Source organism: Echeneis naucrates, chromosome 8 (assembly GCF_900963305.1).
Source record: "Echeneis naucrates chromosome 8, fEcheNa1.1, whole genome shotgun sequence".
Taxonomy (NCBI): Eukaryota; Metazoa; Chordata; class Actinopteri; order Carangiformes; family Echeneidae; genus Echeneis; species Echeneis naucrates.
The window spans coordinates 20,064,433-20,082,981 of NC_042518.1; the positions used below are offsets into that span (position 1 = coordinate 20,064,433).

The window sequence follows — 18,549 nt, forward strand, 5'->3', positions numbered from 1 at the left end:
TTAGCCGGCTGCTTTTGTCTGACGTTTGCGTTTAGGTTATAAATGGCATTCAACTTCTGGGTCATAGTTTGGCGCAAAATTTAAGCACACGCGTGGATCACCTTCTCCGGTTCCCGTTCGATTGTCCGTATATATGCAGCAGTAGATCGACTTTCATTTGGATTATGTGGGTGTGTTCATCCGAACATTTTCAGTTCAATTTCAGCCAAGCTAAAAATGTTTACAGATACTTTTGAAAGTGCAGTTTTGGTCGGACTGACACTACAATTTGTTTTTTTAGGTGTCATGTAAACATGCTTAATGTCATCTTGCTTCCAGCCCCCCTGATACCCTCAAAGTTTAAGCAGTATAGCAGATTGATGCATTTTTTTTTTTCAATTTTACTATGTATATCTATTCAAATGTTATACAGTGAGAAAATTACTCTAGACCAGTGTTCTTCTGTTTGATTGAACTTTTATTGAAGCTTGGAGATCACACATCTGATAAACCAAAGCGCCCACAAATAAATGAATCATAGCACCCTTATGAATTACAATGACAATCTCAAATCCCTGATATATTCTCCACCATAGCAACCAGTCTCAGAAATTAATGCTCACCTTTTTTACCACATTGTTAGGTTGAATTGTTATGAAGTTGGCTGTAAAAATAGTAACAGCATACCAAATATGTATTCGCAAATAAATACATGTATTTATGTACATGTACAAGAATATGTTGTGTATTATGGAATGCTGCATTAATTACAAGACAATGCCAAGTCACCAAAGTATTAAAGTCAGAACATAAGTCAGTCTAATAAAAGGCAAAGAGACTCTCAAACAACACAAATAAAACATTCAAACCAAATGTGCATTTTCTTAAATTTACTTATTCTTTCCCAACACCATAACACCAAATTCCTGGATGGTGATTTCTTTATTAATGTACTGCTGAAGCTGGTGATTTGTGATGTGTCCAAGACGCAATGCATCATCGATGGAGAACTTTTTCCCAGATTTCCTGTCGTGAAGAACCGAAGATTCTCCCTTGGGACCTTTCACTGTGATTTCCTCCCAGTCACACTCCTGGCTCTGCAGGTTGACGAACATTTTCCAGTCGATCAGCCCTAGCTTGTATGCCTCCTCTGGACGCATCTCCTTGCCTGTATCTGGGTCAATGACGACGATAGACCTACGAAGATGGCTCTCCCTCTGTTCCCTCTTTATTCTCACTGAGGCTAGATTCTTTTGAAGCCTATCAATTTCCTCATCCTTTTGGAGGGTTATGCCTCTGAGTTCTGCGAGTTCCCTTTGTAGCGAATCAAGCCTCAACTCAAGGTTTTTTCCATCCTCTCTTGGGGCTGACTCAGTAATAAGCCGAGTCTCTTTGCTGGTGATCTCAATCTCAGACCGCAGTTTACGGACCTCATTTTGCAACCTTTGATTTTCGAGCTGTAGACGGCTACTTTCATCACGGATGTAATCCATTTCTTTAGAAGATTTGGTGTTCGAGAACTCCATATCAGACAGCCTGGAGGTAAGAGTGGACAGCTCCTGGTCAAGTTCTCGTCTTCTCCTTTTCTCTTCTTCCAGAGTCCTCCTTAGATTTTCAATCTCAATCTCAGCTTCTGGATCCCTTTCAACTTGAACTTTCTCAGTCCGGACAACCTTTTCCTTCACGTCCATCCTCTCCAGGGTGAGCTGCTGCTGGATGAGAGCATTTAGTTCTTTCTCAAGCAGGGTGTGTTTGTGCCGCTCTTCTTCAAGCTGTAGTCTTAGAATGGAGTGTTCCTTTTCCTGCTGGGGATCCTGCTGTAGTACTACCTTCTGCTTGACTGTCACCTTCTCACGGTTCTCTTTGTCACGGATCTCCAGTTCATTAAGTCTGACCCGAAGCCTTTGGGCCTCCAATTCTGCATCACGCCTTGCCTTGCGCTCACGCTCTAATTCTTCCAGTTGGAGATCCAACTCAGTCTTCTGTCTTTGCAATTGGTAGAGCTCTGTTTTCAGGTTTTCTTTGTGTTTCTGCTCATTGTTGATGTTTTGTAAGAAAGTGTCACATTCCGACTTGAGGACAGGGTCTTCTTCCATCTTTACTACTTCTTGTTGAACAATCTTCTCACGGACCTGCGACAGATCCATCTTCCTCAGTCTGATTTTCTCCTCTTGTGCTGACCGATCTCTCTCAAGGTCAAGGCGTTTTTTCTGTTCATCAGCCAATTTCCTTTTGAGAGTCTCAATCTCCTCCTTCGTCTTTGGATCTTCTCTGTACTGCAGTACTTCATTTACCACCTCTTTAGTTTGCACTTGAGGTTTGGTGTCCTTCCATCTTTGAATTTCGGCATTAAGTTGGCGGATTTCCATCTCAGATTTCTCAGTTTGGTGGGTTTTATCAACAATTTCGTTGCGCAGTCTCTCAAGTTCTCTTTCAGTCTGCGGATCTGTCTTGTATTTGATCACTTCCTTGATGATCTCTTTGACCTCAACTTGCGGACCTCTGTTCCTTAACATGGTAAGCTCATCCTGCAGGGATCTAAGCTGGAGCTCTGCATCTTTATAGCGCCTCTGTTGCTCCACAAGTTCAAGCCGCAAATTGGCCACCTCATTCTCAGCTTTGGGGTCGGGGCGAACGATCTCTCTCACTTTCTCTTGAATAACAACCTTGGATTTCTCTTCCTCAAGGCTGGTAATTTTCCTCTGGAGGTCAGCTTTTTCTCGCTGTGAGGATCTTCGTTTGGCCTTCTCATCTTCATATTGTCTCCTAAGGTTTTCTACCTCCCTTTCAAAGGCAACGTCTTTCTCTACTTTCAGCACCTCCTTAATGGAGATCTTCTCTTCTGCCATTGATTTCTCCTTCTCCAGCCTTCGTAATTTCTCCTGAAGAAATTGTAGTTCATCCTCCAGCTGCGTCCTGCCATCAATTTCCTTCTGCTTCCTGTCAAGTAGAACTCTGTACTCTGTTTCTAGTTGGGGGTCATTCTGAACTATGATAACCTCTTCTTCAGTGATTACCTCTTGTTCCTTGTTCTTCTCCTCAGCCAGGAGAGTGACCTGCTTTTGTATCTGAATCAGCTCATTGTCTTTTACCAACTTCTGCCTTCTAAGCTCTTCCAGGTCCTCCCGAAGCTTGCGCACCTCTTCCTCCTGACCCCTGTCTCTTTCTATACGCAATACCTCTTTTACTGTGTATTGTTGTGCCCCTTCTTTGACCTCTGTCTCAAGGCCACGCAGCTTCAGCTTCAAAACTTCAAGGTCATTCTCCAGGACATGAGTAGTGCGGCGCTCTTCTGAGAGTTTCTGCTGAACTTTGTGAACCTCTTCATCAAGCTGGGGGTCAGGAACCTTTTTGATGAGCTCCTTCTTCACAATTGTGTCCTGAGGTTTCTGTCCTTCAAGGACATAGATGTCAGTTTGGATGGTTTCAATTTCTTTTTCTAATTGCTCCCTCCTCTGAATTTCATCTTCAAGCTGCTTCCTCATTCTCCAAAGCTCTTCTCCTGGAGCAGCAGTATGAACTGACTTAACATTTGTAGACTGAATCATGGGGATCTCAGGTTGCTATAAAGAGAGAAAAAGAAAATCAGTATTTTTATTTCCAATGTTGGTATTATTACTGTTAATAGTATTATGGGAAAATATTTTACCTTTTTGAGGAGACCTTCTGCAAACTCGAGATTCTGCAACCTTTGCTTATTCACAGCATTTACCTCAGTAAACTTAGCTTCAATGGCAGCTTCCTGTAAACATTGAAATAACATTTAGTAACACTTCAAATCAAGCCAAACCCATGTTGCATGTTTCAATTCAGCACAGATCACTGCATCCCAATTACCATGGCGTTAAATCAACACCTCCACAGAAATGTCTTGATGGCACACGGTCACACTAGCATACTTCCAACTGAGTACATATGTTGCTAACAGTTCAACCAAAAAGTAATCTTCCTTTCTATGTTTTTTATTTCAGTTGGTTTTAGAAAAATGGGAAGATGGGAAAAGTATGTGGTATGCCACAAGAAAAAGTCTGAGGAGCAACAGTGTTTTAGAATATTTAAAAAGGTATAAAATTAAATTCTATACATTTGGGGGCGTGAGGTTAAACTTATACTTAACTTAAACTTAACTTAACTTAAATAAAACAGACGGGCCCCTGAAACCTTTACTATGGTGCCTTACCTCTGCCTTGACTGTAAGAGCAGGAGATTCTAGTCTGCTCCTCTTATATGTCTGTGGAACTAGTCCATCCTCGAGGTCAAGGATAGATCTGAACTTGTCTGTTTCTGTCTCGTAGTCCTTCAAAAAACAAAAAGTAAAAATATGAATCAAAAATGAATTTTAATTCTAAAAATTACAGAATTGATTTTGTGGCAAAGTCAGTGGAGAGTATTTTACTTTGACAGCTTGTTGGTATAGCTGTGCATTTTTTGAGACGTTGTTCAGGTCAGACTCCTTTCTTGCAATATCAGAAAGCAGGTTCTGTAGAAAACAGAGAGGTTAATATGAGACTCTATTTGTACCACAATAAGCCAACTTTTGTGCTACACAAGGAAACTTTGTACGGTATGAATTGTTGCCGCTCATTCTCACCCTCTGATTCTTCAGTTTGGTCTCCACTTGTCTTGTGTCATCAGTTTCACGGGGTTCGTAGTTTGGAACACGAGACAGCCAGCTGTTCAGATTGTCGTAATCATTGCGGTAATTGTTGTATGCCATCTTTGCTCTCTGTAAGCTTTGAGATCTGTAACACGGCAAAGAGATCATTCTTGAAATCTTATATCGAAATTTATGTAATGTCTGTCTTTGTGGTGTAGTATTTAGTTAGCGTGTCTCTCTGAGTAATTATTGATGCACACTTCTCCATCCTTCTCATGACCTTCTCACCTGGTGTCAGTCTGCCTGTTCAGGTTGTTGAAGCGTTTGTTGAGCTTGCGGACATCAGCTTCCTGCCTCTCAATGTCAGGGCAGTGCTCTTGGAATTTGTTAGCCATGTTGTCACAGCTGCCTTTGGCCAAATGCAGGTTCTGCTCTGTTTCAGAGATCACTGACCTCTTGGATCTTAGGTCTGATGCAATGTCCTATAGGCAGATAGGGCAAATCAAAATCAGTGTAATGAGTTCCTTAAAGAAGACCACAACTGACAATAAACGCAAAATGGCCAAAGTCTTTGGCGTTGCAAATTCCCATCAAATACCACTTTTCCCTGGCCTTGGCCTCAGTTAGTGTAAGATATTCCTCTAATTTGAGCCACAGTATATACTACTTACCGCAAGCTCCCGCTGTGTTTTCTCCAGTGAGGAAATGTCAGCTGGAGCCACTTCCTCCCTGGCCAGCTTGTTCTCGTAGCTAGACAAAAGAGTCTTTCCATTTTGAAGGGATGTCTCCAACTGGTTGGAATTCTTCAGTCTAAAACAAAGCAAAGTACAATTATTAGATGAGGCAAAATTGACATATTTGACCATGATTACCAGTTTCATTTAAACCAACTAAGACACATGAAATGTGGCAAGTCCCATACTTCTCCTGTGAGCACTTAAGAAGCTGTTCAATCTTGGTGTATTTCTTGTTGGCCTCATCCACTTTGCTGTGAAGCTGAGGAGTACTGAAGCAGTTCGGGTTGGAGAGCAAAAAGCTCTTTGCTTCTTGCACTTTAGAGGACTTCTCTGGTTCAATCTTGCTGACAGCTGCTGCAATGTCCTGAAGGCAAACATCACAGTTTTTGAGTTGTAAATCACACAAATACTCTGTATTCTGAGCTAAAATGGGAGGCAGACCATTTAGATAATTCAGCACAATAAAGAGGAGGCCATACCTTCATGTCCTGCAGGCGGTCAGCACTGTCCTGCAGTGGCCTGTTCTGCTCTAGCGGTGGGCGCACTCGTGCATGAATGGCCTTCTCCTGTTTGTCCAGGTCACTAACAACCTTATCCAGGCTGGCCATCAGCTGACGGCACTGCTGCTCCTGTTGGTCTGGGGTCATGTATTAACAATAGTTACACACAGAAACAGTTTAATTCCAAATTATGTCAAATACAACTAAAATCTGTCATGCCTGAATGCAGCACCCAAAATGTTTATGTTGAAATAATTTGTGCCATTTACAGCAGAAGAAAGTGCAGCTTTCCTTTCCTTTCCCCAGAATTTTAGCCAAACAAAAAAGAAAAATGTATTTTATGAGATGTTCCCCTTGCTTTCAGCTGCATCCTGAACATTGATTATTATCATTAAAATAAAAAGTGCTCTAAGAAGATATTCTTCAGCCACTTTATTTTTCTGGTATTGGATATGCGACAGTTTTTGAGCGTTGGAGTACAGTGGTAAAAGTTCTAGGGTGATAAAATTTGCAGCTGGTGAAAGAACCATTCATAAACAGCGCTCTTGTCAGGCATTATGACCTGGAGTTACGACCAAGAGGTGAGGGCTTGGTTTTTAGTCAAGCCCTGCCCTCTCTTCATTTCTAAAGTGCAGCCTGATTAGTAACACCTTAATCAATGATAACAGTAGCAGGAAAGCTGAGTTGAATGTGTTCTGCACCTGTAGCCGTACTTGTCCCCCTCTCCTTCTTCAGCTCATCAAAGCATTTCAGCAGAGTTGACTTGCTGCTTGCCATCTTCTGTTTTACACCCTTTTGATGGTTGGCAAGGCTGCAAGAACACATCATAACATAAGATAACTGATACTGCATTATATATTGGAGTTCATACACTACATGATTTCTGAAAGTCACAAGTACAGTACTTTATATATTTGAACACACTCACGTGTCAGAGATTGTTATGGCCTCGGGGTCAGTGGGGGGAATCATGAAGCATACAGCCGGAGCTGTGATTTTCCGTCCAGCTGCGTCCTTCACGTCCCATTTGGTACCATTGTTCCGGAGTAGAGTGTACCTCTCCCCTCGCAGGATCTGTCCCTGCACACAACCAAGAACCACAATTGGCCATCAGCTACTAGACCATAAATAAAAAAGTCCAATTCAACCCACAGCCGAGTGATTACTGAATTTCAATATGGAAAGCATTATTTAAATAGGTCTTTAAATGTAATACATAACGTATTATGCATGCAGGTGAAGAGCCAAACAGAGCTCTTTCTCCTCTGCACAGGACTTGGACTTTTTTAAATTAGGATTTAGATTTTAGAAAATGTTATTGTAAATATATTTAACTTGTTGAGCTGGTTATAATTAAAGAATCTCTGAGAGTCAACTGATGACACAGCTTCACTTTCATCAGAAAGTAGATATGGATTGTATGATTGAACAATAACACTTGATCTTAGGTCAGTGGTGCAGTATTTGATTGTTATTATTACACAATCAAAAGAGTAATATGTCTAAACAGGTGTGTGTGCAACTTGCCTGCTGCACACACATACAGAGTATGAGCTTACAATGCATTTCAGTAAATCAAGTTGAATATAAGCTCATAGCTTCAGATGGTTGAGGCCTCCTTTTTGTCATATTGTGTTATTGACATCACCATGCATCTTGGATGTCTTTTGGACATCTCAGAATCGTGAGGCCCTGCAGAGAACTTTGTATTACCACCTTGAAAAAATACTATATATATATTTGCAGAGATAAAAACAGAGCAACAAATATCAAGTAATGGGAACTTCAATTCACAGTAATCCAGACATACCTCTTCTGTGTCAAACTCACAAAGAGCTTCAACGGGTAGCAGCTTCTGGGGGGTTTCTCTGCGGTACTTCAGAGGCAAAACCTGCAGACTGCGCTTCTGGAGAGCCTTGACCCGTTCATCAAAGTGCTCCATGGCCTTGCTTTGATCCTATACAAACACAAAAAAACTAACTCAGTAAACATATTTTCCACTTCTGTGAAAATTAGTCACTTCAGCTGATATTGATGTTTCCTTGTTCAGATAAAATACTCACATCCAGCTCCCTAATGAGACCCTCCATCTGATATACATCCTTAAACTCAGGGTTGTACTTCTGGTTGACCTCTGTATCCAGCCGCTTCAGCAGGTCCTGAGTGTCACGTGCCTCCTTGTGGTACTGGACACACACAGATACACCCAGACACTGATGAGCTTAATGATGTGATTTGAGTGAGTGTGTAAGTGTTTGCATTTGGCAATCCAGTGTGAGTGTTTAACCTTATGGTACTCATCCATTTGTTTAAGGTGGTTTTCCTCACAGATGAGCAGGTTCAGGTACTCCTTCCAGTCTGCATGGACTGCCTCCATATGAGCCTAACAGCAACATGTGTGGAGATGATTATTAAAATTCAAGTGAAGCTGTTTTGTATATAAAGTACATCTAAAACAACACAACAAGAATAAACATTAGATGTGTCAGAACAAGGAGACACACATTGAATTGGTTATGCAAAAACACAATGCAAGGCAAATGTGTATGTAAATAAAAAGTACTAATAAGTGGAGGTGAGTGCCAGCATTCAAAGAATATAAGAATCATGCTGGTGAGACTTTTTGAGTTTCAGTTATATCATAAGACTTGGTTGTTTGTACACACAGCCATCAGAACTGGCTGTGTGCAGTACATGTACGGCTCTTATTTCTCTATGCTACTCTTATCCTTTATAGATAATTATCTGATGTTTGATCTACATGTGAGCTGACGGATACCAGAATTTACCTAATGGTCTTTTATAACTAAGTATCTATTAAATTAGGTAAATACTATTAGATAAATACGGGTAATCAATATGATAACAGTGCAGCAAGAAAAAAGTAAATTTTATCTGTTTGTTAGTTTCTTGTTACCCCTATTATAATTCTTTTCTCCCTTAATGTTTTAGGGTTAGGGTGTAAAGAGGAATTATTATGTTTTCTTATTTCTTTGCATTCTGGAAAAGTGATCGTGTAGTGGATGAGGGATTAAGTATCGGTTTCAAGTAAAACGTATGGCTGTAGTACCAACTATCATGTCAAAGCATTTATGCATCCAGTCTCTTCATTTAAGTTGATCTATCTTGGGCATTATATGACCCCTCTACAAGCTCAGATAGGCAACAAGAAAAAACACAGTATAGAGCATTCACCTAAATGGAGTGGATTGATAAATTTATACCTCAATAACATTTTTCCCTGGATGCTCAGAGGCAATCAGCTTCTCTCCATCATCATTTAGCTTGGTGATTGTGCCCTCCTTGGACTCGAGACATTTACTGATGAAGTTCTGTATGGGGTGAAACAGACATGCATATTTTTCCATGTTTTCCGTATCTTTGGGCTGCCTAATTATATGCTGATTATATGATTATATGTGTTTCAGCTACCTCATACTGCCTCTGGCGGGCAGGATAATCCAGGTTGGTATCACTCCAGTCATAGTTGATCCTCTCCTCGGCCTGTTGATCCATCCAATACAGCTCATTGGTGCAGCGCTGCATGTAGTCGCGCAGGCTCAGCAAGTTGCGCTGACGAGCACTGGAACTAGCCTACACAAGAGAAAGACACACTCAGTGAGCACACTGTTACTCAATGATAGTGAATTGGTGTACTAAATTGGTGTCTGTGAAGAGCTTTTTTTGGTATGTGCATATTTGTTGGCTGGATGATGCTGCAAGGCAAGATGAAGAACAGTCAATGGAGTGAGTTTTTCAACATTCTATAATTCTGTTTTCATGTTTAGCTTGCAGAGTGAGATTGGCAATATATATATAGATATATAGAATATATAGAAATGATGAAGACTAAAAGCAACATGGTCTCTTTCTGTGGCTCTCAGCTAAAAACCCATAATTTCCTTCTGAAAATGCAAGTCTATTGTAGACTATTTCTATGGCAGATAAATCCACATTTGGCTCACAGTGGAAAAGATTAGTACATTTATTACAGTTGTAATAAATGTACTAATTTGTAAATTGTAAATAAATACCTTTGCACAAGGTATTTGTTGACAATAATAATTATATACCTTAAAGAGTTTGAAGTTTGAAGCAGATTTCTTTTCATTGCAATAAAGAAAACTTGTGATGAAGTGTCTGCAAACAACACGGCAGCCACAGAAATTAGACAAAGGGGTAAAAACCAGCTGGTGGTTCGAGATGGAACAGGTTATTATGCACTATGCACATTGCTTTGTGTGTTTACATACAGCATATGTTTGTGTCAATGGAAACACCTGTGGGCTTCAACAGTGAAAGTGTGTGGGTGTGGGGTTGTTACCAGGAGTTTGTTGTACTTCATCTGAAGGCTACTGACGTACTCCTGTCAAAATCAACAAAAATATTATTAAGCCAAACTGTCCAAGATAACAATCATAATAATTTACTGCATGACATAAAGAAAGAACATTTTGATATAAAACACTTTTATGACAGCCAATAGATTTAGTTGAATGTCATTATTATTATTACTCATGAAACTTAAACCATTTATGTTCACCATTATTCATAAATACAGATAAGTTCTGTCCTTCTGGTTTTGTGTTTGCACCTTGTCGCCACTGGTGGATATGTGAGGAGCCAACGCTTCCACCTCACTGTGGAAGATGTTGTGCTCCTCCACCTCGTTCTCCACAGATGGTAGGTCCTGTCCAAAGCCCTTGTTATTTAGATTATCCTGAGCAGAGTGATAAAACAAGAAACTTTAGTCCACTTGACTCAGCTGAGTGTGACAGTTTAGACTTCACTTGTTGACTTCTGAAAATATTGTTTTTTACAATGTTGATGATATGACCTCACAGCATTGTTCAGGGTAAGGGTTAGGCTGTAGTTTAAGAAGTACAACCTCCATAGAAGATATAGACATGTTTGTAGTCCTAAAATTACTTGGAAGGACCTAACAGTTCAGCAAAGAGAGAGCCTTGTTCATTTTTTTGTATTTTTTGACTCACCATGAGAAACATCTGCGTTCAGCCAAAAGAAATTGAATCCAGTCATTGATTTTCTTATTAATTCATTCAAGCTATATCGAAAAACAGTTTATATGTCAAGCAGACCGCTACATTAGAATTCATATGGAGTCATCTTTAAGTCCAGTGTTCCCTCTCTTGGAGGTCTGAGTTTGGCCTCCATCAGCTTCAGAAAGGAAACATCTGGCTCCGCAGTTACTCCAGTGTGTTCATTCTAACCCTAACCCAACCCTAACCCACTAAAAACATCAACAAATAAACAAATATATTACTGCAGTTTGTAAATCTTATTATTAATCCTCAGTAAATAAATACATAATCCAAATATAAAATATTCTGCATTAGACTGACAATTATGAATTATTGATTTATTTTTTTTTTATTTCCTACAATAATACATCTCTGACATTGGTTTGTCATCAAGTTCCTTTTACAGTTGTTTCCTGATCACTGCCAGTGGTGATGTCACTGATTCTGGACCTGTTCTGTTTTTTGTGCACTACTTTGTACATATGATCTTGACAAGAATCATAAATTCCTTGAAAACAAGCTTGATTTAACTGGACAAAACAAGAAGTCATCTGACCGGCCTTGGGTCTAGACTACATGCCAGATCAGGGACCCTACGTGAGTGACAGATCAGTTTCCTACCAGTTTCTCATCCATCATGTTGCCCCAGTTGATGCTGGGCTTCCCCTCAGTACGGATGAGGTGGTAAATGCGGTCATGATCCTCTCTCAGCTTCATCACTCGCTCACGCAGCTGTATCATACTGAATACACATATGGTGATGACAATTTGTTAAATTCAGCGTGATGTGGTGACACATTCATTCATTCATTCATCTTCTACCGCTTATCTATTTCCGGGTCGCAAGGGGTGCTGGAGCCAAGATGAGGGCGGGGTACACCCTGGAAAGGTTGCCGGTCCGTCACAGGGCCAACACACAGAGACAGACAGAGACAAACAACCACACTCACATCTACGGACAATTTAGAGTCATCAATTAACCCAAACATGCATGTTTTTGGACGGTGGGAGGAAGCCGGAGTACCTGGAGGAAACCTACGCAAGCACAGGGAGAACATGTAAACGCTGGACAGAAAGAGAACCGAACCGATGACCTTGATGTGGGGCAACAGCGCTGACCACTATGCTGCCATACTGCCCTATATTATACTAATTATATGTTATTTCTGTCTGAATGCACATTCTGATTATATCAACGCTTTTCACCATAATATTCAACACCACAAATTGTCTAATAAAAGCTTGTATTCAAGATGATGGTCAGGACAAAACAAGAAAGTCCAGGTATTTCTTTTGTGCCTGGTGGGCTACAGGGAGATATAAACCCCTCCATGTTCCAGCCTACAGCTGTTTCTACTAAACACACTCCAGCCTTGGGTTCACTCATAAATAAGAAGTCACCATTTGAATTCTGGCTTTCCTACTTATCATTTTTTGTTGCTTTTAAATTATGCTGTTCACATCAGACAATCTAAAGCTTCCCTTAAAAAATATGAAATCAATTAACATAAACTTTCAAAAGTATTTAACGTTATGTTTGACTTAGATTTGAGGAAACACTGGAAGTCAGTTAAACAGTTAAACAAAAGACTTTAGCAAGCTTAACAAAGAAAAGGTAAGGGTACCACTCACTCTATTATTATTATTATGTGTGCAGTTCACTGACACTAGCAGACATGGCTTATACATATTGTTGCTATACAGCAAAGTATAGACTTGTTGCCTATACTGTGTTCACAGCTAAGCACTACTCACTCATGTTCTATCATCTCAGCCTGTGGATGCTGGAGACGCTTGGCGTTAACAGCATCCTCATCCAGGCCGGTCAGCAACTCCAGAGAGTTGATGATTCTTTTGTTGGTGTCATCCTGATACAGTGGCTGCTTCCCCTCATTGATCTTACTCACATCCTACAGCAGAAAAACAGAGGGTGTAATAAAGTGAGTCAGACAAATACTGCTGTCTATAATTGAATGTCAGAGTGAATACAATTATCAGCAGAATCAGAAATGATATACTTAATAATTTTCATCATTTTACAATATAAAAACATGATTCTGAAGTGGCATCTAATGTCACATCTAACATCAAGACAAATGCAGGAAAGTATCAACTCTTAGTAGTATCACTCAGTGAGTCTCTAATTTCTAGAGTTCACTGTAGTTTGGTCACCCTTTTAGTTTAGAACATTAGAACCCTAACTCTACTGCAACAGTGGGCCGTTTTTTTTTTATTATTATTATTATTATTTTATTTTGTTTGGTCAATTTTTTTGTCAAATTATGATTTCTATAAAGCTGTCAGTTTGATAGGATGTCATTTGGTTGACAGAGTCATCAGGCTGCACCTTGTTGAGGTTCTGTTCCACGTCACAGATGTTTCTCTCCACTTTATCAGCATTCTTCTGCAACTTCTCAATCAGAGCACTTAACTCTGTGGATGGCGCACTGCAAGAAAACCAAACAATTTATAACATTGAAGTTTTAATATTAAAGTCTGCTGATCAAGAAGTATAAAGGAACTTCTCTCCTTTCTATCATTGTAAAGTGAATATCAGTGGGTTTTAGGACCAAAGTTTGAACAAGATATCTATATCTTTATCATTACTGTGTAAAGTACATTTTGATATTTTTTGGAGTGCTAGCAGCACACCAGAGGTTTCATGGTCAGCAAATATACTGTGAATATCCACTACTATTCATTGAAATGGAAATCTGGACTGTTGTTTTGCAGATGTAGTGCTTGGATTTTGCCTTTTGTAATCTATGTGATCAATTCAACAATATATTAGACAGTATATTAGCCACATTTCTTCATTGGTTTTCACCCAAATGGCCCAAAGCAAACTCCACTGGTGTCATGCTGTATGTATCAATTACACAATATAGAAATTAAACATTTAAGCTATGATCTAGTTATCACTGTGTGACATGTTGTAACTGAATTGTGCAAAATTTTATTTCAAACCCAGGGATGTAAAACCAAGGAGTTGACTCAAAGCTTTGGTCAACATAATACATATCAGCTAATACATAACATAATACATAACAGTTAAAAGTAACCAGTTGCAAAGTTAAATTGATGTGCCGGGAAGTGAAGAAAGAGAGAAGGTATTGCTGAAATCTTTCTTAAAAGTACAAGAAACTGACCAAGCAGGTTTTTTTGCTGATAACCTGCAGCAGTCACTGCAACGACTGTGACTCGTGACAACTAACTGAAAGGTGTGGCTGAGCGTCTCACTCACAGTTAAATAATTTTACTGTTGTTAACAAGGAACGATAGATAGATAGATAGACCAACGCTGGAACAGGAAACTGATACTGTCACAAAAACAAATGTGTGAAAATGTACAGATTGTCAACAGATAAACGACAAACGTATGGCTTCACTGGCATCATGGCATCATAATGACTAACAAATTCAGCCATTGTTTTTTATACCAAAAAACAGATATTAACACATATTTTTAACTAATTTAACTCCTTGAAATTACTTCTGCATTACCCTCAAATACCGAGCCTACATAAATTTTATTTGGCTTCAGGATTGCTTTTTATGAGCTTTCCTCCTCACATCAATCAATGGGTTAATCAATCATCAGACAATGATATTTTCACATGACAACAGTAAATATTTGTATATTATAGTTCAATTCAACTACAACAAGCAGCCACTGCAGAGAACCAGACACAGATGAAAAACATTTACTTCTATCAAGATCCACCAACCATTGCCTTACACACATGTGCACGCACACACACACACACACACACACACACACACATCCACACCCATTCACTATTTCAACACATTATATAATGCCTGCTGAATACACACTGGACACTGTCTTTAAATTTTCGAGGCCCTTTTGGTTTTGATAAGAAACAAGTCTGTGCTGGTGAAACCTGCAGAGTTCTTCAGAACTAGCAGGTTATCTATCCAGCTGAAAAACACCCTGAAGGGTGTTTCTGTCATGTTACAGCACAAGTTAAGAACCACATACTTCTCACTGAAACGTTTAAACCAATGGATCAGTGTGTTGTGTAATCATAACACAATTTTACAGATGCAGACAGTGTTTTGATGCTGTGCTGGTTCTGGGAAAGAACTGGCAATGAAACATTAACTTTAGAAACAAAGATCAGATTACCCACTGGGAGGGGGCCAAATTAAAACCAGAATAAACCAGCAATAAGTCATAGAGGGTGGAGGACTGTGAGCATTACAGCAAACCCAGAGCCGCCCTTCGTCTCATGAGCTTGCTCTATGTCCATGTGTTTGCAGCCAAAATACAATATGAGCAGTGTCGGTCAAGTTACTCTGAAAAAGTAACTAGTTACTAGTACTCGCCTCCCCCTCCCAAAGAAAGACAATATATATTTAATGTAAATTAACATTTTATTAAAAGCCTAGGTTAAGCTATGGGTATGCAACAAAATAATTGTTTGTAACCCTAACCCAACATGAAGACTATTAAAACAAGTGAGCGTACAGCAGGCTATGCTATGCTTCAAATGTTTTTTCAACAAAGGGTCTAATATTGACAGGCTACACCACATTTATGGTGAACTTGTGAAATAATAGCAACACTTTTTAAACAAATGAACAGTCTGATATATGAGCAACTGTAAGGGGCAGCAATTGCACCACATAACCACCAGACGGCTCCAAAACACTACAACCATGGCGAAATTCACATAACCATTTATAAAATAGGATAATAGGATAATATTTTGCTGTCGAAAGCATTTAGCTGTTCAGACACAACTTGCAGTAGATTCTAATGTTTTTCTCATCTTTGATGGAGTCGAACCGAAAGTAGTGTTGATATTTCCATGAATCAAACGCTGTTTTCTCTCGCTCCTGCTCCGCCGCCATGGTAGGGCCGGGGGTTTTTTCTTTAGAAGACAGTTCCCACACCTGTTTGCACTAGTCTTGCAGCTAATGAGATGAAATTTGCCATAGTAACTGTAATTTATATTTCTGTTTGGCAAATACTTTACTTTACTTGTTACTATCAAAGTAATATACATTACTAACACATTACTGACCAACACTGAATATGAGGGACAAAAAAGGCTTAATTCGTACTTGTTTTACAAAAGCATTAAATTGTTTGGAATTGTTTTGCATTTCTTTGTGATGGTGTTACGCACGTCTGAGGCTGTTTACTGTTCTCAATTTTTTGTGTGGTCAATTTAAATTCCTTGTTGTTATTGTCCCTTCATGTCTCATTAAGGTTTATTGCATACCCCTGAGACACTTGCCATGTGTCCTGTGGGCCTGGTTATTAATCTGTCCGTATCCGGAGAAGGAGAGGAAATATAGTCCAAAACATGCAGTGCCTCCTCACTGTCTATCCTGCACTTTCTCTCTCCCACCATAAAGAAAAAGTAATTGGCTTGAACTTGCATATAATCTTTTACTTTTTGGATGTAAAACTGGGCCTCAATCCTTGGTGACCTTATTCTTTAACCAGCCTGGCCTACACTGACAGCAATCTGAGATCACAGTCAGTTTTCTTGGGCACATGAGGAAAATGGAGAGTGTGGCGCTACATTATTACAAATCTATTACTGTCTGCTATCTGGCTCATCTTTTTTTTTTTTTTAGCAGTGACTATAAAATAAAATATGATATCCTCGTTGTTGCATAACAGAGATTCCAATAAAATCCATCAGAGGGTTGCTGAAGCCAACGCACTGTTCTTCTGGAGGAGGAACAATCCCTCATTCTTGATGGGAGGTGTAACAGTCGGAGGAACACACCTTACCCTTGAGGATTATTATCTTCAAAACGCCTAATGCTGACTGACAGAGAACATTACCCACTTCAGACGCTTTCCTCCACCCTGAGCACAAAGTGGAAAAATAATAACTTCACCAACCAACAGCACATTTATCCACTTAAGAAAGTCATTTCACCTGGGCTGGTGGAAACACTGGGCGTGATAGGGACTGGGCTTGGTGCAGCAAGACAGGCTTATCAAACCAGTTACTACAACTTTACAACAAAGCGTGCCAGCCACACCCTCAGCTGAGTTCAAGCACTTTGTGCAACTTAATATCAAGTTTTCTGTGAAGTCAGCACTGATCACGCACTGGTTCTGTTTCTTAGCGGTTCATCCACAGTCACGGCGTTTGTCCACCATGAGGTACACTTCGTTCTCATGCTGCCTGTTCAACTCAGACATTGTTCTTTAAAATGTAACAAACAAAATGACAGCATCGCTCCATCGAATCAACTACTTGTGGTTTTTGATGAATAAATAAATATAGTTAAATCCGTCCTCGTTATTTGCACATCATGCAGATCCCGTAATCACAGAGGGAATTGGGATTCTGAGCTCCAGGTTGTCTAAGGCTAGAGGAAGGTGAAGGTAAAATAGGTGAAGGTTTCTCCAGTCGTGCTGCTGACACGACACAGCAAAAAGCAAATGGCTCGTCGGGAAATGAAGTCTACTCACGATGGCTTCGTTGGCGTTATAGATGTGGACTTGGTCTTCTTCCTGAACATGGTTTGCGTCCACCTGTCAGCGGCTTCCAGTTACAGATCAGTCCCAGCAGGACAGGTGAACCTCGGCTGCGTGTGCGTGTGTGTCCTGTGTTCACTCCACTAGTCACACTGCTGTGAGTGTGTCGTGTCAAATATGCCACACACCCTTCCCAGTGTCCCACCCGCTGTGTTGGACTCCTCACCTCCAACATTCACACCGAAGAGCACGTATCTGAAGAGAGAGGGGGCGGGGACACATCACCCGGCCCCGCCCCTTTGGGTGACTACGTCAGTTACAATCACTAATACAAAAGGCAGACTAATGCTAAACAATGAAGCACGACATGTATAATTTACTTAGAAAATAGGTGTCTGCTTCACTGTTACAAATAAAAAATCCATTTGAAAGTTCTTAAATACTGCTCAACCACATCTATATTATCCAATGGTCACACCCTTTGTGTATGTGGGCGTGAGTGTGTGGGACTAGCTTGTAGTTGAGGAGGAGAAGGGTGTAGTGCCAGGACTACACAGGTTGAGCCTGTCAGACTGGATAGTATCTGCTGGTGTAAATGCATATTTGTATGTATGTGTGTGTCAGTCAGCATAAGGCATGTGCCAGAGATACGACGACTGCACAGGAATTTCAGGTGAACTAAAAAGTGCAGTAGATATTACACATCAACCAAGACCACCAGAAGAAGGTGTGTTTCATACTGTGGACTGGAAAAATAGCTGTTAGTGCTTTATTCTTCCAAAAATGCTGACTATTACATTTCCAAGTATGTGCCTGTAAAAGTTTTTTATGACTGGGTCTTTGGAGTCTCTGCCTAGGCAGAGAAAACCAAAATGGCATAATTGGAGCATACCCATTTCGGGCCATAGGCATTGGCCTGTAATCTTGAATAATGGCTTGCTCCATTGGTTAAATTCAGTGACAGAGCAGGCAGTCGTGCTGGTAAAAGGACAAAGGCAGACATAGAGGCATAAGAGAGCAGATTTAGGATCAAGGATTTAACTCAGCAAACATGAACCAATGACACGACTGGATGTGGCAGATGTGCAGGGAGCTGAGGAACAGGCAGAGAGCAGAAGTTAGTAGCAGGGAACTTGGCCATTTCATGTGTACCACACAGATAGCCAAACCATCTGGTGGAGCCAGGCTTGTTGCATAAGCCTTTGTTTTTTACTGCAGATTT

General features: G+C 40.2%; 1 protein-coding gene across 2 annotated transcripts; it reads right to left on the reverse strand.

The window, feature by feature from the left end:
- Positions 1-439: 439 nt before the first annotated feature.
- Positions 440-17,526, reverse strand: ppl (periplakin). 2 transcript variants are annotated; one of them, XM_029507726.1, is made up of 22 exons: positions 17,322-17,526; positions 13,203-13,302; positions 12,611-12,765; positions 11,477-11,597; positions 10,408-10,533; positions 10,138-10,179; positions 9,246-9,407; positions 9,038-9,145; positions 8,101-8,196; positions 7,877-7,999; positions 7,624-7,770; positions 6,742-6,893; positions 6,527-6,624; positions 5,793-5,950; positions 5,499-5,677; positions 5,248-5,386; positions 4,865-5,058; positions 4,571-4,721; positions 4,376-4,459; positions 4,160-4,276; positions 3,629-3,721; positions 440-3,542 (listed from the first exon to the last, which is right to left on the reverse strand). In XM_029507726.1, the coding sequence occupies exons 1-22, from the start codon at positions 17,369-17,371 to the stop codon at positions 870-872; spliced, it is 5,268 nt and encodes a 1,755-aa protein (XP_029363586.1). In that variant the 5' UTR covers positions 17,372-17,526; the 3' UTR covers positions 440-869. The 2 variants fall into 2 exon arrangements, with proteins under 2 accessions (XP_029363586.1, XP_029363585.1); XM_029507725.1 differs by having other exon boundaries at positions 6,515-6,624.
- Between the last annotated feature and the right edge of the window lie 1,023 nt (positions 17,527-18,549).